At 47.1% G+C, this 26933-nt stretch overlaps 1 protein-coding gene and 1 pseudogene across 1 annotated transcript; one reads left to right on the top strand and one right to left on the bottom strand.

Annotated features, from left to right (window-relative positions):
• Positions 1-26933, top strand: part of LOC144153383 (sodium-coupled monocarboxylate transporter 1-like) — a 101018-nt pseudogene that overhangs the window by 28339 nt on the left and 45746 nt on the right.
• LOC144152631 (uncharacterized) lies at positions 4806-5781 on the bottom strand. The gene has a single exon (XM_077683968.1). It carries the CDS (start codon positions 5515-5517, stop codon positions 4807-4809), a length of 711 nt encoding a protein of 236 aa, XP_077540094.1. The 5' UTR covers positions 5518-5781; the 3' UTR covers position 4806.

The raw sequence follows: 26933 nt of genomic DNA, 5'->3' as shown, positions 1-26933 counted from the left end.
AGAAAACTTTTATTTCATTTTTATATACAAACCGCCTTTGTCGTGTTCTAAACTTACTGCCGTGTCAAGATCATTAAATGATTTTTTCTACAATACGATATTCACGCAGACGTGTACCCTTTGGGTGGTAAGTATAATGCGGACGTAGTTGCTTATTAACTCCGAATAAAACCATCATCACATCTAACAATGGATTTGCTGCCAAGTACCACAAGAGGAAATTTACGAAAATCTTGAGGTGGTTTGTTTAGCATATCATCAATATATGTCGATAAAATTATGGCTCGGAAAAAAACAGCGTCTGATTCCGGAGCCTACGACAGCGCGAACAATAACAACCGTTTACTGTGTGTTGCCAAATACTTTCCAGCTACTCCCGATAATGATACAGACGTCATGTTTATTTATTATTCGCAGTTATTACAGATCGGAATTGCTTCGCTCTCCCCCTCTAGGTCTCATTCCTTTTCGAACTAAGCCAGAAACTTTTCATGGCATGGAGCCTCGGCCCATGCGACGTGGCGTATAAACATAATTTTTGTGGCGTATAAACGTACATGTAAGCGTACATGTGGCGTATAAACAGAACCTTTGTGTTCACCTGTAATTATAATAAAATCTTGTCTCCAGTTTCTGCCTTGCTGAGGCTACGCAGCGAAAACTTTTATAGTGACCATTTAGAGAGGGCGACTAGGCATCCAGATAGATATAGTTCTTACCATTTCAGCTTCACCCTGGACTTGACAAGCGACGAGAATGTGTGGTCTTGTTTATGGGGCACGTCAGCATTTGCAATCTACCGACTTTCTTTGGATCAAGTGGTTGTTCAGAGACAGCTGGCCTGTAGAACACTACGAGAAGCCAAAAGGTACGTGTGTCTAGTTGCTAAAACTTGCTACCAATCTGTTGGAGACGTTTGGGTTCCTTTTTTTACCCCGTTCAGTTCCCTGCCAAATTTAAAAAAAAACATAGAAAGAAAGCGCATGCTTTATTCGTACAACTCCACATTGTTCCCACAGGTGTGTTGCATGGCGCCAGTGGTGTATCACATGTTTTTCTGGCTGGCCACCTAATTGACTAACAGGAGATGTACAAGTCTGCGTCGTTCGTAAGGCTGAGTATCTCTGCCTGATTTTTTTTCCGCAATAGGGCGGCGCCAAATTTATGGGGTACCCAGAGTGCAACTTGCATTTACAAAACAGATATAATATAAAAGAGCTACATTGCAGCCGACAAAAGAACGCATCATCAGAACGTCTTCGGAATGGCAAAGTGAATGATTGGCGCATTGCTTTTTATCAGAACCTCACGCGGATTGGAGGGAATCCTGCTAATTCAATCATAATGCTCCTCATCAACATAATCATGGTCGTCATCATCGGTTTTCATTTCCCAGAAACGGGTGTGGTTTCCCGCGTAGAAGCTGCGTTAGCTGATAGCAACCGGCTTGGTGGCAACCAGTTGTGATATGCGCCTTTATAAAAGTACAAAACGGATTCCGCCCCAAATAAACAGAATAACAAATGTGCGGATTATGCCAAGAGGCCAACACATTATGAAGCTGTGTACAAATCTGTCGACTCGCCGCGGTGGCTCAGTGGCTAAGGCGTTGCGCTGCTGAGCACGAGGTCGCGGGTTCGATTCGCGGCCGCGCCGGTCGCTTTTCTGGTGGAGGCGAAAAGCAAGAATACCCGTGTGTACGAGATTTCGGTGCACGTTTAAGATCCCCAGGTGGTCAAAATTAATCTGGAGCCCTCCACTACGGCGCGCCTCATCGCCTGCGTTGCGTCGGCGCGTTAAGCCCTACAATCAACAAATCTGCCAAATAGGACTATTTATTTTATTTTATTTATACATACTGCAGCCCAATTGGGCTATCGCAGGAGTGAGTTGGTACATAGAATGCAAAACATTTTTTGCATAGAATACCACAGATAAAAACACAACACATTGAAATTCACTTATTTATAAAGTATAGACATAATAGATAATAAGTACAGCAAGACATTGAAATTATGCAAAACTGACATAACGCAATCAATTTAAATTCTGCACACATTTTTCCAAAGGCAATGACCTAATTTCATCTGGTAGTAAATTCCATTTTTCAATTGTTCGCGGGAAGAAGCTGTACTAAAATAGATTAGTTCGTGGATGAAAAGTTGCAAGGTTGAGTTTGTGGCTATTTCTAGTAGATTTAAGTTTATCGGGCGACAAATAGCTGTTCTGTAATGAGTAGCGCGGAGTATTCGTAAGAATATGTAAAAGTGTAAGACATTCCCGTTCACGGCGCTCCGACAGCGGTTGTAATTCTAGTGTAGCAACGTGGGATGACGGCGAAAAGCTCCAATCGAAGCGGCGAAAAATAAAACGAATGGATTTTTTCTGAACAGATTCGAGTGTGTTAATTTCAGATACTTTATAGGAATCCAGATGGTACAGGCGTATTCTAAGATGGGTCGGATGAGCGTTTTATATGTTAGCAATTTCGTTTCAAGTGGAGCTTCCCGCAATGTACGTTTTAGGTAGCCTAACTTTTTTAGAGCTTTGTTGCATGTATAATCAATGTGCCTTTACCAGGACACGGTAGGCGTGAAGATGGCGCCCAGGTACTTATATTCGTTCACCCGCTGTGGGGAAGAGCCGTTGAAAGAATAATTAAACAAAGAAACGGAATTGCGTGTACTGAAAGATAAAGTAACTGTTTTCGTAAAGTTAATATTCATTTGCCAAGTCTGGCACCACCTGCAAAATTGAGCAAAAGAATCATTTAGCAAAATATGATCATCATTCTTGTTAATTACATTGTATAACACGCAATCGTCAGCATAGAGGCGGACGTTTGTGGATATATAATTAGGCAGATCATTTACATACAATAAGAACAAAAGTGGCCCCAGGACCGAACCCTGGGGAACTCCGGATGACACATGTACTACCGACGAGTTTGTGGAGTTAAACGAAACATACTGGGAACGATCATGTAAAAAGCTAGCAATCCAATCAACTAAGGCCGGGTTGTTAAGTATAACGCGAAGTTCATGACGAAGTTTTGAGTGGGTAACGGTGTCGAAAGCCTTAGATAAGTCTATAAAAATTGCGTTAATTTGATTTCCTTTGTCTAGAGCGTGGGCAATGTCGTGGGTAAATTCAACAAGCTGAGTTATTGTACTAAAGCCGCGACGAAAACCATGTTGGACGTTACACAAAATGTTATTACCTTCAAGAAACTCCATATTATGACTGAAAATATATGTTCGAGAAGTTTACATGATTGAGACGTAATGAAATCGGACGATAGTTCAAAGGTAGGTGACTGCTTGTTGCCGGATTTAAACATGGGAAATATTTTTGCCAATTTCTATACTAACGGTACAGTCGCAGTAGATAAAGATTTATTAAAAATTACAGTCAAGTACCGGCTCGTTCAAACACAATATCTAACCAGAAAAGCATTGTTAATTCCATCGGGACCGCAGGATTTCTCATTGTCTAGGTGCAAAATTAAATTTAGAACCCCCTCGGCAGACACGGTTATATCTCCAATTGAGTAATACGACTCGTGTGGGAAATCGGGTATTTCGAAGTTGTCTGTTATGAATACTGACTGGAAGTACTCATTGAAGGCAGTGGCAATAGTTATTGGGTCACTAGAGGGGACATTGTTAACTAGGATAGTATTAGTAGAGGCTGAAGAGGGTATAATTGAACTCTAAAATTTCCTAGGGTTATTTTTCAGTAAACCTTGTAATGTAACCTTAAAGTAAAAAACTTTGGATGAATTCAATTTGAGGCGGAGCTTTTCTTTAGCTTCGATAAATTCGGCGTTTTTAAGGGGATCAGCTTTTCGTTTTGCTCGCCTTAACCTCGCAACACGACGCGACAGGTGAAGTATATCACGCGAGATCCAAGGGAGGCGAGGATTTTTCTTTTTTGTTTTAAGCGGGACAAAGCGCTGTAGACAGGTTGCAACAATATTTTCGAAAGAAGCCACCAAAGAATTGACATCATTCGATAAACTTAGTTCTTCGAAATCGTCAAAAGAATCGCTTAAATAATCGTAATGGAGGAATCGTCGGCGCGTGAAAAATCAGGAAATGAAGAATAAACAAAGCAATTGTTGCGAACCGGAACGGGTATGGAAACGAGAACAGCCATGTGATCGGAAATGCCATCAGTAACCTCGCATTCATAGCCATTATCTAATAAATGGGGACTAACAAATACTAAATCCAGAACTGCGGCACCTCTTGTGTTGGCTTCGACTATTTGTTTCAAACCAAAAGATAAAGAAAAATCTAAAAGAACTTTGCTTATTTCCACGTCATAACCGGTGAGAGATAAAGAAGGCCACAGAATACCGGGAGCGTTGAAACCGCCGAGACAGATCAAGTTTGAAGACGAGATACGCTCGTGCATGAACGTAGTTAAGGCGAGCATCTGAGCAACGTTCGATGACGGCGGACGATAGATAACACCTAAGGTAATAGAAATGTTCCCGAAAAAGACCTTGCACCAAACGGATTCTGTGTCAGGCGGGCTGGGGAGTACTGAAAATCGAAGGTCAGACCGTAAAAATAACGCAACGCCGCCCCCTCTCTCATGTCGCCGATCAGTTCTAAGAACAGTGAAACCTGGTGGTGTTACCTTGCTGTCGTAAACGTTATCGTGTAACCATGACTCAGTCACGCCAACAATATGAGGTGAATGTGTGGCGACAAGTGAAAGAAAATTTGGAAATTTATTAACTAAGCTCCGGGCATTAACATTAAGGACGCGCAATGGCTCTTGTATGTTACTTAAGCGTCAGGGGGTTACAGTAGCAGCGTTGGATGCGGCTTTTAGAGGGCGAGAAGGAACCCTGACGAGAGTGTCAGTATTGTCGTCCCAGTTGTACCGAACTTTATCAATAAACGCGTGGTCGAAGCTCAAGTGAACCATCGAGCCATTATCGCGGAAGGGCTTAGCTGCCTCCCATATTTTTTTCCGGATTGAACGTATGCGTTTGGAAAAGTCTTCTGAAATGCAAAAGTCAGAATCTTTAGGCTTGTGGCCATTTTTAAGGACGTTTGTTTTTTCGCGGTAGTGAAGAAGCTTCATTATAACCGGGCGCGGGCGATCGGCATGCTTCCGGCCAATCCTGTGGCACCTTTCAAAATTCGGACAATGGATTTCAAGCTCTTTCCCTAACCACGCGGAAATGTTAGGCAGCAGAATGTCGTGGGTTTCATCAGGCGCCTCAGGAAAACCGTGCAACAGCAAGTTATTACGGCGGGAACGATTTTCTAACTCGCCATTTCTCAAAGACAGTTGGCCGATTTTGATGTTTAGTTGATGAAGCTCACTTTCCACGTTGCCGTTGAGCGCGGCAGATGGAAGGGCGGCAGGAACAGACTCCAGTGCGGAGACGCGTGCCTCTAGGGCGTCAAACCGGGAGTTGATCATTTGATTAAAGTTCTTGATTTCTGTTATTTCCTGCGATATGCGTTTCTGCCCCTTAATTAATTCAGCAAGCATTTGAGGAACGGCCGGCAGGTCAACGGCATTGGCTTCTGGGGCGACGGTTTCCTCAGCCGTAGAAAAGCTTCGCAAACGAGTATCAGAGGCCGGAACATCCTTTCCCTTCGGTTGCTTATTGGGCCCAGGGTTAGGTTCAACATCACCACACAAAAGAAGGCTCCTGACGCAATAAAGTACGGCACAGCATAAATTCACACAATCATGAGAACATGTGCAATCGTGTGGGCAAGAAAACAGCAGCAGAAAACGATTATCGGAGCGAATGCATTTGGCATTGTTCAGGTAACCTACCTGCGCAAAAAGCAGAAAGCGGTTGTGCATCACGCTAGCGCTGCTGTGTTCTTGCCCACTGAAGAAGGCAGCTGTCGAAGACGCTTTTATAAGCTCTGCTAGGGCAGTCACCATGCCGAAGTCACCGATGATTGGAGGGGCCAGACTGACGTCACGGAAGATAGGGGCGCGCAGACCATCAGCTGACGGGGCGATGAACAGGCCAGGACTATCTACAGCGAAGTAGATAGGGTCATCCAGGCCCGTGAAAGCCGAATCGTCCACGTGCAGAAGCATTGTCGGAGAACGGCTGACGGACACATTGGCATCGCAGCGAAGATAGCGGGAAGGGCCGGGCACGGGAACGGCACAGCAGGCAAAAAACTGCGCAAAAAGCAGAAAGCGGTTGAGCATCACGCTAGCGCTGCTGTGTTCTTGCCCACTGGAAACATACATACATACATAAGCCTCGTAAAAGCGCCCCGGAGAAAAATACGAGCTCCGTTCAAAAAAAGAGCGCATTCTTCCATTAATAACGTGACATCTGTTATGCCAAACTTTAAAAAATATTTCAATATACACAAAAACCTAGCGCAGTGGCACCGTAGCCACTTCTTGGCGAAGTCTGTATAATTTCAAGTTATCTTTTTGTGCAATTTTCCGCCGCCGATCCTTGCTACCGCCAAAAGACTTGGCTGCAGGTCGTTGGTAGTGCGGCTTTTAATTCCGCTGGATCATGTATCCCCTCTACTCAAATGTGCAGATAACACACCAGTATGTATGTTTCCAATCTTTCCCTTCATTGCATCGCTGGGGCTGCTAAGGTCATAAAAATTTATCAATTTCTTAATATTATATGTGTTTTTTGGCTAAGGAAGTTATTTCGTGGAAGAAATAAAGCTGAGTAAGTTTTTAATGGCTAGTTTTTTTAAACAGAAGCAGTTTTTCTTTTGTCTTGTCACGCACGACGGACCGCGCAATAATATGGCGTTACCTTGTAGCGGGTCCCCGCCGGTGAACCTGCCTCGCGCTACATCGGCATACAGCGCTCCCCCTCTCACTTTCTTCCTACTTTTATCCTTCGTCTACTTCTTATTACTACTTTTCTTTTCACTATTTTCTGTATCCTCTTCGTGTTCTTATTTACCGCGAAGTCTGCTCCCATAGACCACGCGAAACCACAAGAGTGGGTGTTTAAGAGCGGCGGTCTAAAAGGTTGTGCTGCTTGTTCGGCATTATCTTCGATTGTTACCTAAGCCCTGGTGCCTATGGTGTGACTATTAACAACGCTAATATAGTACGGAGAGCTGATTAATGCCTAGCTTAGAACGCAGTCGCCTGTTTTAAATGGAGAGCATTTCTTTAACTCACGATGTCACCCGGCGTTGTCGGCGTGCCTCGGCGTCCGCAACAGCCGTTCCAGGTGCGCCCTCTCCCCCACTCCTCCTCTCCCGCATCACGCTACCCTCCTCGCTCTCAACAACAGGTCCGCACCCCTCCCCCTACACTATATTAAAAAGTAATACTTACCGGCGCCTGGTTTCGATCCCACGACCCTGCGGGCGGAACGCAAGGTACATGGTGCTCTACCCACTGCGCCACAAAACCGACACAGAATGAAAGGCTACGAACGCGCCTTATATCCTTGACTCATTCAAACTACGTCAAGAAGCTGCTGATACAACGCATTCACTACCACCAGCTCCCCAAACACTAAACGTTAACGCAATACACCCACCCCCTATGCGACGCATTTACTCGAGTCCCCCTCGCGGGGAGATGGTTTTTTTATGATAGCTGCAATCATTCGGCAACTTATGAAGAGGGCGCCTGGTGCCTCCTCACTGGGCTACACTGAGGAGGGTCTGTAGTGGCTTGTATCTACGGATGTTATACGGGTGCATAAAGCTATGCAATGTGTTTAACGGTAGTTTGCGTCAATGTACGCGTGTACATACCTTTTCACCATGGCTACAAAGCTGGGTGTGAACGTTTACACCAAGCTCTGTTTGTGTAAACCAAGCACTGTGATTGACGCCAACTGTAAAGTTTTTTGGAGGAACTAAGTGCTCCTCTGCTCGAGATGAAGCAAACTTTCCTTTTTTCACATAAGTTCGTGACTCAAACTTGACTCAAACCCCAACGATATGTCACGACCTGTCGACTGGTAGGCATTGCCACATGCTAGCAGTAAGGCTGCTAGAAATGAGGTCCGTCTTATACATGTAAACAACAGTAGTGTGGAATGAACGACCCGTTGAATTAACCTTAGATAGTAGAGTGTCAAAAATGCAAACAATGTCTGGCTGTATAGCTTCTCTTGTTGGCTTCGTCACTAAATATGCTATACCCTTCTTGACCAGCCCTAACTACACGCGCGAACATGCACCCACGCAAACCAGCACACGCACACCACACACACACACACACACACACACACACACACGCACCACATACACACGCTCACGCACACACAGAGAAACATGAACGCATTCTCATACTAGTAGCCAACACTTCACTTGTAAATTAGCCCACTGGCTCTAGTCTCTGGGGTATGAAATGCGCCGAAATTTTACCTCGACCAATGCCCCGAGTGAAGGAGCAACTTTGAAGACTAAAACCGAATTTCTTTTCTAGAACCGCCTTCACTGGCTCTATTCTCCTCCTTTTGATGTACGTCGTGACATGCTCGATGGGGCTGGCAATGATTGTCTGGTTTCGGGGCTGTGATCCGACCTTAATGCGTCATATTACAAGCATCGATCAGGTGAGGGGGCTGCTTTAAAGTGTTTCTTCGCAGTTTTCGATTATGAATGGTTGTTTTTGAAGAATACGGACATGCAATACACAAAAATTCTGAATTGAGGCAACATACATATATTAGGTTACACTAGTGGAATGAGAATAGCGGCCGCGTACTTCTGATTTTTTTTTATGTAACAAATCATATCTTTTCCCCATTTTGTTGCAAGAAAAATGGGGGCATTTTTCTGGTACAGCTAATTTCGCGAGTGCGACGGACTCAATGTATCTCAATAGAAATTAAATACAGCTAAAGTTCTACAAGGTACGCTCAAAATTTTGTTTTCCATCTAGCCACCCCTGCAATGAGGTGAGACCCGAACCAAACGGTGCGAACTTCAAAGGAATTATTCTTTTGTATCAGTCCGTGAACAGCTAGACCAGCTGTGTAAGCATTCCCTGAGAGTTAAAACCTGATTTGCCATCTTATGAGTATCGCTTCGCCGTTCTAAGTAGTGAAGAAATGTACTTGCTTCTTCGTTAAAACAAAGATTTATTTGTGTATTTCCATTTTATTTACTTAAGTCGAATTGGGTAATTGCTGCATTGGGTTTGTTTGTTTGATAGAAAATACTTGTCTTCGCAAATCAGCATTGAAAAATGGCAAAATCTAACGCATGGCTTTGCACCATTTCTTGCAATACCTGCACTTCAAATTCTTGGCTGTAATACAATCCCGACCTCTTTTTGAATTAATGTATTATTCGCAACAACAGACAGACAGAAATTTATTTGGCCACAGCTGGGGCGATTAGGCCGGCGACGTCTTCTCCGTCACCCGTCGGGCAGCAGGGCCCCTTTTCGGCAGGGGTCCGGTGCCTTCGGCCAAACGGGCCAGGTCTTCTTGAATTTGGGGGTTTGGGTCACGCAGGGCGGCCTCCCAGCGCGCCTCGCTGGTGATAGTAAGGAGAATGGGATGGGATCGGTGCCTAGATAGTGGGATGCTATCACAGGCCCATATGATATGGGATAACGATGCGTGATGGACCGAACAATATGGACATTCGTCTATGTAGGTGTCGGGAAAGATCGCTGACATGATGGCAGGGGTGGGGAAGGAGCGGGTCTGGAGCTGCCGATAAATGACCGCCAAGGATCGGGATAGAGATGGGTGAGGAGGAGGAAAAATGGCACGCTCCAAGCGGTAATGGGCGAGGATGTCCCCGTATGTGTGTAGCCTGTCCCGTAGAGTGAATATCTCACTATCATTGGCGGCGCCATCGAGCCCTCGGTAGACCAAAGCTCGAGCAGCTTCGTGGGCCGCTGAGTTTCCAGGTAGCACGGTATGGGCGGGAGCCCAGACGAGAGTGAAAGAACGCGATCGAATGTTCTGTGCCTTCAGCAGGACTGATAAAGTTGCTGGGGAAACTCTTGCGCAAAGGAAATTTAGGATGGCTGATTTAGAGTCACTGATTATAGTTGTTTGAAGGTGGGGACTGTGGGTCATAGCCAACGCGATGGCGATCTCTTCTCCCGCCGTGGGGGATGTCGTAGATAAGGAGGCGGAAGCGAGCTGGACTTGTTTCGAGTCAACCACTGTGGCTACAGCAGGGGCTCTGGTAGGATAGGTTGCTGCATCTGTGTATAGCGTGGGGGAGCCTGGAGGGTACGCTTTTTCAAGGGCTCTCGCGCGAGCCAGTCTGCGATCCTCATTGTGTACGGGATGCATATTTCGCGGACGAGGTTTGATTCGGAGCCTCTGGCGGATGGAAGGGGGAATGTCTACCAATTGCTGATGGTTGGAGGTGGGTGGTGAAAGGCCTAAGGAAGCTAGCAAGTGCCGACCGGTGTGACTCTTAGTGACTCTTTCTAATTGGGCGGTGCGTTGCGCTTCAACAATCTCGTCAAGGGAGTTGTGGACACCCAGTGCAAGGAGGCGGTCGTTGGAGGTTTTCGGAGGGAGTCCGAGGGCTACCCTAAAACATTTGCGTATCAAGCCGTCAATTTTTATTCGTTCACTTAGCTTCATGGTTAGGAAGGGGGTCGAGTACGCTATTCGGGACAGGACAAAGGCTTGTATGAGTCGAATGAGGCTGCCCTCCTTGACACCCTTATGTTTTGAAGCTATTCGAGATATTATTCTCGTAGTTTGGTATAGCCCACGTTCAAGTTCTCGGATAGTGTCTAGGTTGTGTCCCTTGCTATGAAGGCGCAAACCAAGGACCCTGATGGTGTCGACGGTAGGTATGATGTTGCCAGATTGGGTGGTAATCGAGATGTTGGGGGGGTCATGTGAGTTGGGCCGAAAGAGGAAAAACTCGGACTTTTGTGGAGAACAGGAGAGGCCGCGGTTTGATGTGTATGTTTCGATCATTTGGGTAGCTGTTTGAAGGGTGTCCTGAATGTGTCCGTCCGAACCCTTGGAGATCCAAAGAGTGATGTCATTTGCATAAAAGGAATGGTGGAGGTCCGGTAGGGTCGATAGTAAAGGAGTAAGGTCTTTCATAGCGATATTGAAAAGAAAGGGTGACAGGACCGAGCCCTGGGGAGTGCCAGTGCTTCCCAAACTGATTGATGACGTTTTAATGGGACCCAGGTGCAGAGTGAGCGTTCTGTCCGATAGAAAAGAAGGAATATAGTTGTAAGTCCGCTCTCCCAAATGTGAGTTCATTATACCCGCGAGAATCCCCGAATGAAAGATGGTGTCGAATGCTCGTGTAAGGTCCAAGCCGAGGATAGCCTTGGTTGTCCGCACAGGGGCAAAAGCCGGGTCAATAATATGGTGCTGGAGTTGGAGCATAACATCCTGGGTGGACAAGTTAGGGCGAGAGCCAAACATGGAGGGCGGAAAGAAATTTTGTCCGTTCGGCAAAACTAGTTAATCTCGAAAGGATAACATGTTCGAAGAGTTTACCCAAACACGATGTCAATGATATAGGGCGAAGGTGATCTACGTGTGGTGGTTTGCCGGGTTTAGGAATTAGGATCGTTTTGGCAGTACGCCACCGTTCCGGGATAGAACCAGACTCCCAGCATTCGTTGAAGATTCGTGTGACATCCTCCACCGATAAATCGTCTAGGTTACGCAACATTTTATTTGTTATCAGATCTGGTCCGGGGGCCGATCTGGAGTTCAGCCGCTGTATGGCCGCATTTACCTCGGCCTCAGTTATGGGGGCATTCAATTCGTCGTTCGAGTTGCCTCTGTATGAGGGGTGTTGAATGGGTGGACTCTGTTGGACATATTTCTAATGATGTAGTTCAGAAGGTCCTGCTCTGATCCTTCAAAATTGTGAATTAGGTATTGTATGGATTGGGATTGAGCTGTGTTATACGTACTGGGATCAATTAGATGGCGGAGGATGTTCCAAGTTTTTTTCGAATTGAAATTGGCGTCAATAAGCTCGCATGTGGCCTCCCAGTTTTGAGCCACAAGTTTAAAAGAGTAATTTTCTATTTCTTGATTGAGTCGAGCGATCCTTCTTCGGAGGTTCCGGTTCTGTTTCTGTTGGGAGAGGCGTTTTTGCATGCTAGTTTTAGCTTGCCACATATGAGCGAGGCGTGAATCTGGCTGGGGAAGGTCCGCATCGATTTCTAATTCACGTGTGGCCGATTTAACGCGATTGAGCAGACCGTCCTCCCACTCAGAAAGAGTGTCCTTAGTGAGACGAGGAGATTGTTCGGCATGTCTAAAGGCGTCCCAATCAACGATGGTGGCAGATCTCACCTGCCGGGACATGTGCTTAAGGGGGACTTTGATGTGCAGTATTTTGTGGTCACTGCCTAGATCCTGTTGCGTGTTTACCCACTGGGCTTGGGGGTTGACATATCTGCTGAAGGTTAGGTCGGGGGTAGTGTCTACGCTAACACTGTTGCCCAGCCTGGTTGGGTATGCGGGATCTGTGAGGAGGGTAAGTTGTTCCTGTTGTGCTGCTTCCCATAATAATCGGCCTTTGATAGTGCTCTTTCTGCAGCCCCACGCTGGATGGTGTGCATTAAAGCCACCTGTTATGACGATTGTGTTTTTCCGTGAAACAAGAGCAGCCTTTTTGAAGAGCGAATGAAAACGATGCCTATGAAAGCGAGGGCTGCTGTAAACGTTGAGAATAAAGAGACTGAGGGCGCCTTTTCTGGGGGGTATGATTTCCACAAAAACGTGGTCTATCTCGCGTTCGAGAGTGTGTTGTACAGCAGGGATATTGCGATGAACCAAAATAGTTGTTTCTGTAGCAATGGGATGTGAGTCGGGGAAGCATTTATATCCCAATAGTTTGGCCACGACACCTGTCTCCTGAAGGCACAATACATCTGGGGGTGGACCTAGAATTCGATTATCAATGGTTTGTAGCAGGTTGCCGCACTTACGTCGGTACCCACGACAATTCCACTGCCAAATGGTATAACTAGCAGTTGCCATGATCAGTTATTTGGGAGGTGGACGGCCTGTCGTAAGGCTTGGAAGCTTTTTTGGTGCTAGGGCGTGACTCTACTGTCAATAACCGCTCTTCCAATGCAGTTACCTGGGAGGTCAGTTTCGTCACAAGGTTGAAGAACGGTTCATATTCTGTAGCGAGCTTGGAGGTGATAGTTTCTGTGATTTTTGAATAGAATTCTCTAAATCTTCCTTGGTGATGTAGGGTGTAGAAGAACCAATTTGGGGAGGGTTAGGAGGGGTTGAGTGAAAAGAAGGCGGGTTATCACTGTCCATGACTGCTGAGTCATCGGATTCGCTGGATGGTGGGGGCGATGTTTTGAGCTGTTTGATCTCGGCTCTGAGTTTCTCATTTTCTTCGAGAACCTGATTAAGTAACTGCTTTAACTCAACTAATTCATTCGATGGGGAAGATGAGTTGGAGGCCGCCGCTGCTGCCCAGTTTACCCACTTGGAAGGTCGGGACGATGCCTTTTTCTTCTCTTGGGTGGCGTCTCGTGGTGTGGCTGCTGCAGAAGCTGAAGAGGCACGTCGCTCTTGGGAGGCAGTTGGGTGCTGTTCATGGGAAGTAGGTGGAGACTTGGTAGTGACTTCTGGCGGTGATGACAGTGCAGCGCTATCTTCTCGCCATTGTTTGTGGGGGCTGGTGGTTTTCCACGGGGAGGTGTCGCCTTGAAGCGTTGCTTGCACGAACGATCTCCCAGAGGATGTGCGCCGCCGCACAGGGCGCATTTTGGTTCGCGCGTGTGGGAGGAGTCGACGAGATGGTCCCCACACCTCCTGCAGCGCGTGGGGTTGGGACGTGGGCAAACGTCGGCGCGGTGTCCCTTGTCACCACAGGCGAGGCATGCCTCCATCTTCTGACGATGGATGTAGCACCTGTATTCGGCACCACGGTAATAAATGTATGGAGGTACCTTGTAGCCGTCGAAGACGATTATGGCGGTGCTGGTTGTGCCCATGCGGCGCGTCTGGAGGGCTTTGGGGTTGGCTGGTGTGACGATACTGGCTGTGATTGCTTCAGGCGTATCGTAGGCGGGTATGCCGTGTATGACTCCTTTAGAGGTACCTTCGGGGGTGGCGACATAAGGAAACAGCTGGAAGTCCTGCGAGTCGATGTGAATTGCCGTGATAGCATTGTACTGGCCTGCCCTGGTTATACTGGGCGTACTCAGCACGAGAATGTTCTTTTCGGAGTTGAGGCGGAATATGTCTGCCGATGCTTCGGCCGCAGAGATATTAGCAGCGGTAAGAATGGCGTCTCGAAGGTTGGCGGAGCCCGTTCGGGCAACGTTCATGCCACCGTGTGGCCGAAAAATAATCTTGATGTGCTCTCGGGGGAGAGGAGGCAGGTGTGGGAGCGTGCGTGAGAGAGCGCGACCAGCAGGCGTGTTGACCTGGTTGTTAGAAGTGGTAGATTCACGAAAGGATTCCAGAGCCCGATTGCCGCGGCGCCGGTAGCATTCCAACCAGCCCTTTTCGGGAGTAATGTCCGTAGGCGATATGTCCTCACCTTGCACTGTCACGGCGTCTATAGTCATCGGGAGGAACCGGGCCTTGGCTGTCCCGACAAGCCGACAGCGTCGCAGGGGGGGAGTCTTTGAAATCGAACAGGCGCTAGGCTTAGCCCAGGCGCCGCGTCGATGTAGACATTGCAGCGTTCCCACGGTGCAACCGCTGGAGTGAGGCAGTTGAGGCTTGATAGATCTTCGGCGGGGTGTGCTAGGAGATTTCACACACACCTAAATTCGAGGGTAAGAGCAAACTACGCCACCAAGAAAGGATTTGGTGCGGAGCCCATGCGAGGCACATCTTACTCCGAATGGCCCCCTGGTGGTCGCCTTCGCAACAACAAAAAAAAATTTGCCAATAGCCTTTAGTCAACTCCTGTGAGAATGTGATCGCCTTTGGTAGAAACCTGCTCTGCTCGTAGTTTTCACGAGGGAAATGTGATCTATTTACAGAGTGCATAAAGCGATCTGACCATTACATTTCAGATCGTGCCGTATTACATTAAGCCGCACTTAGTGGAGGTTCCTGGCTTCACTGGACTGTTCCTTGCTGGTCTGGTTTGCGCCGCAATAAGGTAATTAACCTGCCTTATTCTCCCAAAATCCTGTACTCCAGATTAAGCGCCGTCTCCAATACAGCCACGGCACATACATCGGCTCTCTTTTTCCAACATTACCAGTTCTGTGCTTTTGCGGTGACCTATGCAACGACGACACTGGAGCGGGTGACACCTGTAAAGATAAAAGCAGCAAACTACTTGTGAGAAGGGGTTAGTATTCTAGCAGAAAAATTGTTTGATTGACTTCACTGTCATTATCCCGACAGTAGTGGGTAGATTGAAATCACTAGCAATAATGTTTAAATGTCATTTTCTAATACACGCAGACTAGCAACTGAATATAATAATACACTGTAGTAGAACGGACAATTGGGCTAGTTGGTAGCTGTTCATCTTGAAGGTGGAAGCGCTCGCACAACAAGGACAAAAGGTAGCGCCGTGTCGTCTCTGTTTTCTACCTCTTCTCCCTGTTGTGCGAGCGCTTCCACCTTCAAGATAATTATACACCTACTCCTGAAACAACCACTGCATAGAAAATATAGAAAGGATCACATGGTGAGAGCTTATAAATGAAAAAGAGCAGGGAGTTGCCAATAATTATAGCGTAACTTTTATGATCTTGAAAGTAACTCCGGTTTGTGCTCGGTCTTTTTAACTCGTAGTTGGCCGGAGGGCTACATTCTATGAGTGATTAACTTTGGAGTTTTTGTTTCTTCCTAGCAAGCTCATCCCCGGAGTTTGGGGAATGTTTGAAGTTAGCCTAACAGATATATCTATTTATACGACGTTCTCCAAAATGGTTATAGTAACTATAAAGACACTCTCTTCTACACGAGCAACTAATTGTTATCGAGCAGCAAGCCTACTAAAGCTCTAATAAGCACCTCTCCGCCGTTATAAGAGCCAAGGGAGTAGGTAAGCCAGTTCGCTTGCAGCGACAATTGTTGCAAAATTGCAAACTCAGCGCCGCAGAATGGTGACGAAAGATCACGCGACGAAACACCACTGACAATAAAGGTCGGCGCCAAAACGCCCAGTCAAACGCCACTACGGGACAGAAAAGAACCTTCCAAAAAAAAAAGAAACCGCGCTGCAAGAAAACTGCGCAACACCAAAACAGCACCACGACATAAAGGCTAAGCGACAAACCAGCATGGCGACAAATCATCGTGCCTAACAGCAGAGCATGGGAGCAGGGTGGGGATGAGCGGTGGTTTTCGCATACTATGCACCATTTTCCTTTGTAGGTGTGGGCGGCGCCATTTGCTTTTATCGACTGGGCGTGAGCGCGTTCAAGAAGCGAACGCCACCACCGCCTTGCTGGGCTAAGTGCTCCGTTCTTTCCGGGCATCTCGTCGGGGCACGCGCGTTACCCAATGAACTGTAGTGGATTGGCGTTAAGTTAGTGGCGGCAGTGGTTGTGTGTGCGGGTTGCGCGTTACCCAATGAACTGTAGTGGATTGGCGTTAAGTTAGTGGCGGCAGTGGTTGTGTGTGCGGGTTCTGTTTTGTTTTTGTCGCTTGCGGACGGAAATAACAGCACATTTTAGGTACTGCTGTCGCCAGAGTGGGAGATGCTGACCCGGATGTTGCGAGCAGCTGTAGCAGTGGTGGTGGTTGCGCATTTCCGTGATCCAAACGCTACCGTTACGGCGCCGACTGAATTAACCGTTTAGGGGTGTATATACGTATATTCAGAGCCACCTTTCTTGTGGCGTTCACCTTTGAGGCATGTCTACGGAAGCGCAGACGTGGAATGCGGATCACGCACAGCGCGTAGGTCCCGCTGACCCGCGCTCACGGTGGACTCTCCACGAGGTGATTACCATGGTGTTGACATCGCAATACGATGTTATTTTTGTGAACTATATTTATGACCGTTATTGGCGAGTACTAATTAACTACGCTAAAAATAACACGACAGTATTCAAAGATTGTAACCACAATTGGCTTAACTCCGCGCATCGTATGCCAACTGTCGCTGTGAGCCTGTCTTTGCGGACACCTGCTTGCACCATCAATGCTTTACGCAATCAGCAAAGACTGTTTTCTGATTGTAGTACTTTAGATTTCTGACAACGCAAAAGGATGAGAAAGTTTTCCTTTAAGCGCGTTGTGCCCAGGTTGAGCTATTTCCTGAAAAAAAAATTCGCATATCTCGAGCTGCGTTTCCTAATTTTGCTCCCTGCCTTTGCTGCTGTCGAGGAGCAGTGTACGATGGATAAAAGTATTTCATGTTGTTTGGCAGTGTAATGTTGTCACATGAAAAAAGTAAGCAAAACGACGTGATCGTTAACAATTAGAATGGATGAATTTAGGATAGTTTATATATTCCCAACCGGCTGTAATGGCCGAACAACGTACGTTATTTTAAATCGGTCGCCAGGAACCCGTAGTAATTATGCTATACGTAAAGGATAAAGTTACTTGAACTTTTAAAAGGATTCCGTTTTGTCGCTGTTGTCACAGCCTTGTGCGTAATAAATGAATTTTGTTCCTTCCCCTTGCCGTCCAAGAAATGCACCAAGCAGACGCCAGAGTTTACCGCTTGTACAAAGTGTTTGCGGTTTATCAACATCGTTCATCGATGTCTCAAGTCGGTGCCCGCTGAGAAGTTATGCAGCATAAAAGTGTTGCAACCGCAGTGCATATTGGCAACGCCGTTTCGTGCGCATGTGCTGTATGCGAATTTTCTAGCTTTCTCTGCTCGCCCCTAAGCCACCCCGCACTGAGCTGACCAATCGACATTTTCGCCTTGAACGACATAGCATCATAGGCTAAAAGAGTTGAAAGTACCGCAAAAACTAAGCATTTCCCTCCTTTCACGGCTGCTTATTGAAAATGGTGTATACGGTAACTTTTAAATACATCTGCCCATATTCAACAGCTTGCATACCAAAAATAATAGTGTCAGCTTTCTTGACAGCGAGATTTTACTTCAAATTTTTTGCACTAAGGAGTTAGCACAAGTGGGTTAAAAAGTCTCGCTGACCTCTTTTCATTTGATCACATTTTTCATGGCTTTATAGTGGGGGCAACGTGTTTTTAAAGTTTTTGTTTCCAGCAGTGGCTCCCATGAATGCGACCTTAATATAAATTATACCCTGCTTTACGAATTCTTGTGCAGCCTTAGAAATCAGGCTTTTCGTACCCCCAAGTTGGGACTAACTGTGTTACTTTCCTACCACAAATTTCTCAGTGAAGGTGCCCTCATTTAACGTCGTTTTTACACACTGCACCCATAAAACTTCCTATAGCTTCACGGCTGCTCTTTGAAGAAACGTGCGCTATGGCCCGAAAACAAGTTTGCAGACTAGATAAGCTGCTTTGCGAAGTACGGGCTGTTATCTAAATTATGGCGACCAAATTAAACTGCGCGTTGTAGCTCTTGAACTCAGCCCCATGTGTAGGCTCCGAGTTTAAGCACTCGATTCGGTGCTATCGCATATGCAATATTTGCCTACATTTGCTCAGAATCAGATAACATAGATCATTTAATTCACGTTCTTCATTACGGTAGAGGAATACTAGGTCAGACGCTTCTAAATTAGGTGCTCTGTTTTTGAGACAAGGTTAGTTCTTTGTGGATACGCTTTGCACGCAGTTGCGATACGCGCTTCCTAAAAACACTGAAGGCCGTTCACCGTGCCACACCACACAGTAGGACAACATTGTACTAGCCCTTTCGGCCATGGCGTCGTTATTTCACGACACAGCACATTATATCCTCTAGCGCCTTAAGAACAAAACGAAAAGTGCTAGTTTTCTGGGCGAGATATGTTCAAGGGTGCCTCTTGCGATAGACATCACCATTGTTGAGATTTCGTGTGACTGGACGATATGAAACAGAAGAAGATTCAGTGGACACTGTGTATGACGAAAGGGCCGGCAAGGAGACAGAAATTCCGGTTTGTAAAAATATCTATAAATTATTAAATACTTATATTATCAGCTTCATATTTTTTCTGTAAGATCAGCTTGTCATAGGCTTTACGACGAAAAGAAAAACTCGAACGAAAAACTTTAATTGCCTAATGACCTAATTAATTGCCATGCTCGTAAAATAATAAACAATTGCAATATTTGGGTATTTTTTATTTCTGTGCTCCTGAGCTCCAAAGCTGTACAAAAACACACAGATAAACAATTGTTGCTTGAAATAAAAAAAAATCTAGGGCTGAAATGGCTAGACACGAGCGACGAATTGATTCCGAGACCCACACATAACAAACAAACACAACCCTTTGAAGAACGGGCCGCTTAAGCCAAGCAACAAGCGCTTACATTTGGAAACATTTATATTGCGAAAATGGGCCAGGGAGAAGAACACAACAACTCGGGTTGTTTACCGCGGCTTCCATGAGAAGGCATGTCTACCACAATAGGCGACCATCACCGGACATTTTCGATCCCTTTGGCCTCCACGATGCTCACCTTGCGTTACCATATCCTTCAAAACAACAGAGGCGTCATGCTGTTCTGCATCTCGTGGACGTCAGTACAACACCGTCTTTGCCCCATAAGCAAAACCTTAACTCCTTACCTCTGGGTCTAATGTCTCGTTTATGAGGTGATGTCTCACATTTCTTCGTGCACAGCCGAGAGCATGCCACAGAGTGTTCAATATTGTTTGAAGGCGTTCAGAAGAAAGCCGCCCGGCATACTCCTTTGGAGGACGTTATATTAGCTGACACGGTATTACAAGAAGGGACATTTTGAGCCGCACCCGCCGCGGTGGCTCAGTCGCTAATTCACAGTTCAGCTTAGCACGAGGACACGGGTTCGCTTCCCGGCCGCAGCGGCCGTTTTCTGATGGAGGCGAAAAGCAAAAACGCCAGTGTGTACGAGATTTCGGTGCACGTTACAGATCCCCAGGTTGTCAAAATTAATCCGGAGCCCTTCACTACGCACGATTAATCGCTTGCGTTGCGTCGGCGCGTTACACGCCTACAATAGATAAATCCATTTTTAGCCGCAGCCAGAGTCTTTGAGGGACGGGGGATTACGCGAACATTAGAGGTGGTTTTGGCCTAGTGTTCGAAAGGTGGTTGGAGCGTAGCTATTGCCGGCTCACTTTGAAATTACAAGTCCGCCTTCTGACTAGCAACAACATTAAAAACAGCACCACAGAGGTGGAGAGAGAGAGAACCATCTTTAATGAGGGTGTCGATGTCAGCCGAGCTAAGCGGCCTGGCTTGGTAGGCCAGGTGAATGCGGCGATAATGAGGATTATAATGATGAAGAGGAACAGACATTATTTTAACTATTTACAAAGTCTCCTCAAGACTTGCGTCTTTTGTGTATACAGGCCTATAAGGCTTTGTGTAGCACGAGAGGTATGTTTGGAAGAATTCCAGGAACCTAATACGTCCCTAGTTCTATGAAGAGCGGCTACGCCAGATACAGTGCGAGAGACGCTGTTTGCGTACTAAATCGCGCACAGTCACAAATAAGGTTTTGCAGATCTTCACACACATCACACTGCGGGCACAGTGGCGTAGCGGACTGTTTGATTTAGGAACAGTACATTGCGTGTAGGCGGCAGTTCAACCGCATACGGTGGAGTACTGCTTCATCATGCCTAGATATTCCGGGTGGCAGGCTAAAATTACAATGCGGGTGGATAGAGTAGAAGGGCGCGTAATGATGGGCTGTGTCTGCCCAAATCGATCGCTGCATGCTCCATGACATACTGGAGGCAAGCGTTGAAGCATCTTTCCCAGGAAATAGTACCGGTATTTTTGTTCCACGTTGGTTATGCGCCATGGCTGCTGCAGCGTCCGCCTTCACCTTTCCAGTTATCCCAAAATTCCAACGGAGCGACGATTAATGTGGCGCTTGGAAAATACGCGGCGCCGATAAATAAGCAGGACATACTGATACGATACGTCGCCTACATTAGTTCTGTGCGCTGCCGCCGCCCATCCAGCAAACCCGTGAGCGACAAATTTTTGCAATAACCGCCTTTTTTCGTGTTGTTAACACCTCCTCGAATAGCAATAAAAGCCGCAAAGCGCCTCATCTGACGTGTTTTATGTTATGGCGCATGCGCCCCCTCTCTCGAAACGAGCACCTGTTGGCAACCTGGCGGCGATAATCGCGGGGCCTTTCCACCTCTAATTTTTTTTCTGTCGATAGAAAAGACGTCTTCTATATATTTCGTCTTGCCCGACGATTTTCCGCTACGAGGTTACCTAACCCGCCTCGGTGGCTGACTGGCTAAGGCGCTGTGCCACGTAACCCAATGACGGGGCTTTAATACCGGGCACGTCGGCGAAGTTTAAGAAGGACGAAAAAAAATGGCTGATGAATACTGTACTCCCAATTGTGAGGTTTGTGCGCAGAGCGAACTGCAGTCTTCTCGGTCTCGGCGCATAGATACTGTATCACAGGAAGTAATCGCAAGAAATTTCAGCGCATGTAATGGTCCCCAGGTGGTCAAAATTAATCTGCAGCCCTCCACTACGGCGCGCCACATCGCTTGTGAAGCGTGTGCGTGTTAAACCCCATAATCAATCAAGTAATCGCGTGATTAGAGAAGGCACGGCGGCGCGCTACTCTGCCTTTACCGCGCAGCGCGTCGCCACCGCCGAGTATGCTGTAAATCGTGTTTGAACCTCCCGCGCAAATGCCTGCGATATAGTAAGCATCTGCGTCGGGACCCAGAACTGTGTATGAAAAAAATTATCGCAACCTGCGTCTCAGGAAGTGAAAGCGTCATCGCCGAGCGCACGACAGCACGCGCTACTAGGCCGTCATCTCGCAGTGCGTCGCCACCACCCAATATGTCTTACTGCCTCCGCCTCACACTTTTGCCATTCGTCGCCGAAGCGGCTCGCGCTGAGTCTGCCTACTGTCCTCCCCCTCACACTTTCGCCAGACTTTCCTCCTTCGTTTTCATTCTGTCTTCGGTACTCTTTTCGTTCCTTTGGTGGCCAGGCCTGGGAGGACGCCAAACCGCAGTAGCAGTCGCTTAAGTGCTTCGCCCTAAAAAGTCAGGAGACGACGGCCATTGGAGAAGCGTGGCGCCTACTCATATAAAGTACAATTGAAGTGGCAGTAGGCGTCACTGTGCCACGTGACACCGCCATGCCAGAGCGCCCCGGCTCCCACTGCATAAATACCGGCGTTCGGTTGGATGAAGCTGATAACAGATATGGGCAGATCATTCCACTCAGGTATGGTGCGGGGAAAGAAACAAAAGTTAACGCGTTTGTCCTGGCCCTGTAGGGAATTAGTGCCGCGCTGGGTCGAAACCGTGTACGTCGAGCCGTTTATGCTTGAATACACTGATCGGGGTTAATTCCAAGTTAGTTGCTCTTCAACTGGTGAAGAACGTTTATTCTCTCTACTTTACGACGTGCTTGCCCAATGTCTGGATGTCATGTTCTTTCATCAGATAGTGGGCGAGTAGGTCATTCGATACTTCAAGTAGGTACAACGAATAGCCTTGCGCGGTATCATTTCAGGAGCCTGCATATTTTTCTGCTTGTGCGGGTCCGAGACTGAGCATGCGTATTCAAGCTTTAGTCTTACCGTCGAGGTGTATGCGAATAGTTTCACACTCGGAGGAGTGAATTTAAATTCATGTATAAGAAGGAAAGCTCGCGAAATGAAGAAGCACAGACGCTCGGGACATGTTCGTTTCCGCCTAATTTGTTTCAAATCGTGACACCAAGGTGTTACGATGAGAAACAAACGAGCTCCCAGCCCTCACCTCGCTAAACGGTTGTGCTGGGAGCTCGTAGGAAAACGACGAACTATTTTTCGTGTCAGTAATTTTTATAAACACCGATTTTCGTCATTTAGCTGCAAATTTCACTTTGTACACCATGCGCAAACATTAGGTTCGAATTTAGTTTTATACGGTCTTCGGGGCATTATTACGTAAGTAATCAAGTAATTAGGCCCCTGGTTGGGCCAGCGAACGGGAGCACGAAAACCTCGCGCTTCAGTGGGCCTTGTGTGGCCGCCTGTCGGAAGCGAAACACAGCTGCTACAAGCACGGCTTCGCAAAAGCGTCGCGGGGAGACACGTCTGCCGCTTGTTGCGACGAGCTGTACTGTTCTGATGGTATAAAGAGAAGAATTAGCCCCAAAATGAAAGACTTCAAAAGGCAGAGAAGCAATAACGTTGTACAACTACCTAATTAACGTAACACACAGCAGACCAGACAAGCCGAATGATAGACACCGATGGAGATCAAAAAGTTGAGCAAGCGCTTGTCCCGGAGCGCTGTGCTCTGCGCTTAGGCCTTCCCCGCGAAGTCAGAGGGCGCGCGTGCAATGTACACCCGCCCAATTTTTAGATGCGACGGCATCTCATTCACTCGCCTTGTCCCTCCATACGGCGTCGTCGTTGTCCGTCCACACCCCTTCCCCATTCTCCTCGCCGCGCGAGCTGCGCTCTCCGCCGCTCACCCCCTCTCCTCTCCGATAGCGAACACTCTCTCGCGAGGGGCATTGGATTGGATTTGATTGGACTGGATTGGATTGGCTTGGCTTGGCTTGGATTGGATTTGGATTGGATTGGATTAAAGTGGATTGTGTTGGATTGTGTTGCGTCATAGCCGCGCCACGTTGCGTCATAGCCGCGGCAGGGGGTTCACGGCAGGTTTCACGCGATGGGAGAATCAACCTAACCGAAACAACAACGGAACCCCCTATGCGTCGCATCTACACAGGAGTTCCCGTGAGGGAAGGTGGGAGTAATTTTTACCAATATCGCGGGAGCATCAACCGTTCGTTCGATCAGCGCCGTTTGATGGCGCGATACGACAAACCCGTCGAGAGTAGCCGCATGCGCATTAAGCAGAGGCCGCTGCTGTCGTCGTCCGCTAAGATGCTCCAAGAGCAGACGGCCGCCTCCGATTTTTTTATTCGCTTATCACACTGCCCTCCAACCAGCCGTTAACGGTACGAACAGGGCAAGTGAAAGCGATTGGTAACAGCAGTGCGGGGTGGCTGTGTGCTCTTGGAACAGCCTAGGACACGATTGCAGCAGCGGCCTTCGCTTAAAGCGCATGCGTCTACTCTCGCCAGGTCTGTCGTATCGCCCCATCACACGGCGCTGATCGACGGAACGGTCGACGCTCCCGTGATATTAGAAAAACATTGGGCGGCTGTACATACTTTAATGATCGAGCATCCATTGCTCTTTGGGGAGCTAACAAAAACACCAAGCCGAAAACTTGGGTGAGTTTCGAGGCATAAAAACGCATAAATGTTGCTGAACAATAATCTATGTGGGGTCGTCAGCCTTGCTGTTTGCCCAGTATATCCGCCACTGCTACGAAGTTGCCCCAATTTTTTTTAGCTGGAGACGGTAACCGGAAACGCTGTTAAAGATACCAAGGTGGCCAACATTATACAGGGGTAGTGGAATGCATCATGCCTTTCGCCAAGGCGTAGCCTCGGTTGGTAAACTCATTATATTAATAAATATTAAATAATTATTTTACATATGGTCTTACCTAGTCACGCGGATTGAATGTTACTCGCTTGAGGGACGAATACGACGTAACTTTGCTTACTTTTCAAGGCTGAGTGCGGTCATGATCTCAATTATCATTAGATATTTTATTTTAATATAGACGTTCTTATCTAGAGCCGTCGCGCTGACTGCATGCTATCCACGTGCGAGACGAATGTGACGTTACTTAGTTGACTTTTCACGGCCGAGTGCGGCCGTGATATCAGTGCCAGTTCACAACACAAAAAGGCAGAAAGTTGCGCTCATTCCACCGCGATCTCAGCTTTGAGTGATTGATTGATTGTGGGGTTTAACGCGCCGACGCAACGCAGGCGATGAGGCGCGCCGTAGTGGAGGGCTCCGGATTAATTTTGACCACCTGGGGATCTTTATCGTGCGCCGAAATCTCGTACACACGGGCGTTTTTGCTTTTCGCCTCCATCAGAAAAGCGACCGCCGCGGCCGGGAATCGAACCCGCGACTTCGTGCTCAGCAGCGCAACGCCTTAGCCACTGAGCCACCGCGGCGGGTTCAGCTTTGAGTGAACACTATTACCGCTTATGCCAAGTTCAGACTACCGGCGAAACAGCCATATATCGTGCGCTATGGGGGTAAAAAAGGGCCCATCTCGCCGCGAGGGGGACTCGAGCAAATGCGTCGCATAGGGGGTGGGTGTATTGCGTTAACGTTTAGTGTTTGGGGAGTTGGTGGTAGTGAATGCGTTGTATCAGCAGCTTCTTGACGTAGTTTGAATGAGTCAAGGATATAAGGCGCGTTCGTAGCCTTTTATTCTGTGTCGGTTTTGTGGCGCAGTGGGAAGAGCACCATGTACCTCGCGTTCCGCCAACAGGTAGCGAATGCGTTTTATCAGCAGCTTCTTGACGTAGTTTGAATGAGTCAAGGATATAAGGCGCGTTCGTAGCCTTCCATTCTGTGTCGGCTTTGTGGCGTAGTGGGTAGAGCACCATGTATCTTGCGTTCCGCCCGCAGGGTCGTGGGATCGAAACCAGGCGCCGGTAAGTATTATTTTTTTAAATAGTGTAGGGGGAGGGGTGCGGACCTGTTGTTGAGAGCGAGGAGGGTAGCGTGATGCGGGAGAGAGGGAGTGGTGGAGAGGCCGCACCTGGAATGGCTGTTGCGGACGCCGAGGCACGCCAACGCCGGGTGACTTCGTGAGTTAAAGAAATGCTCTGCATTTAAAAAAAGAGCGTGTCACGCCGTTTTTTTTGCGTCCATAGATTGCGATATGGCTTTTGCGTCAGTAGTCTGAACATGCAATTTGGTGCACTTTAAAAATTTTTAGGTGGTCAAAATTCATCCGGAGCCCTCCACTACGGCGCGCCTCATTGCATGTGTAGTGTGGACGCGTTAAACCTTATAATCAAATGAATAAAATCAAGACGATTGCCGTCTTCAATAAAAGTTTTCCATTCCACTTCTTCTTTACGTGCGGCGTGACTTGCATGTTTGTATCGCGGGCGCAGAATGATCCTGACTTTACTGACGTCCGGAACAACGTCACTCCAGCCGGGCCGGTGACCGACGCCGTGTGTTTGTTTCACGGACACGTGTATTACGATGGCATGCGGCGTTTGGGTCTACCAAATGGCTCTGCTTACCACGTTTGCGATTTTCACAGCGTGCACTGAACTTGTCTCCCGGAATGTACAGTGCGAGTTTAACAGCCTTCTCTGTTTCCGTCAGAATGAAGTCAATTGTTTTTCAATGCTCGACCCTAAAAATCACGCGAAGTGGGCGTTCCTGCAACGACGTACGTTACAGATTCCATCGGATGTTTAATCTAGGACTTCGATATAATCTAGGACTTCAATCTAGGACTTCAATTTTAAATATATTCTTTGAATTTTTTAGTTAAAGAAAATGTGTATACCAAACCCATTCTGTTGATGTCAATATCGCAGCGCACACTTTAAAGCTAAATTCTTTGAAATATATTCTTTGAATTTTTTTTAGTTAAAGAAAATGTGTATACCAAACCCATTCTGTTGATGTCATAACGTTAGATATTCGGTTTTGCGAAAAAAAAAACTTTTGGGCGCTCTGAAACTTGTCCAGCTGAGCGTACAAAACGAAGTGGATAAGGTTATAAAGGTTTTGTTTAAGTGTATTAGTGTTTGCAAGAAAAGTTGTAGAGAAATATTATACAGCTGATAAAGCTGCAACGGGTCCGGGTTATTTTAAAGCATACAATAAGTTTAGGCAAATCAAAATCAACCCGTAATGCACACATCACGCTAGATAAGAAGCTGTTTAGGTATATACTAGAGGCATGGCTGTCAAATATAAATTATTAGGACACGTAGTTAATATAAGCTTGAGGACAGAACAGGGCAACTAAAATCAACGAAGAAAGAAAGGGGAGAAAAAAAAAACATACAGCGCTAATTATAACCGGACAATAATATTT

Source organism: Haemaphysalis longicornis, unplaced genomic scaffold, assembly GCF_048455015.1.
Source record: "Haemaphysalis longicornis isolate Haplotype H1 unplaced genomic scaffold, Haemaphysalis longicornis Haplotype H1 scaffold_9, whole genome shotgun sequence".
In the NCBI taxonomy this organism is placed as follows: Eukaryota; Metazoa; Arthropoda; class Arachnida; order Ixodida; family Ixodidae; genus Haemaphysalis; species Haemaphysalis longicornis.
Note: the sequence above shows the minus strand (reverse complement) of the source record. Positions and strands in the feature narration are given on the sequence as shown.

Coding starts and splice junctions, on each gene's coding strand:
- LOC144152631 (XM_077683968.1), bottom strand. CDS start 5,517: ATGCTTGCTGAATTAATTAAGGGGCAGAAACGCATATCGCAGGAAATA.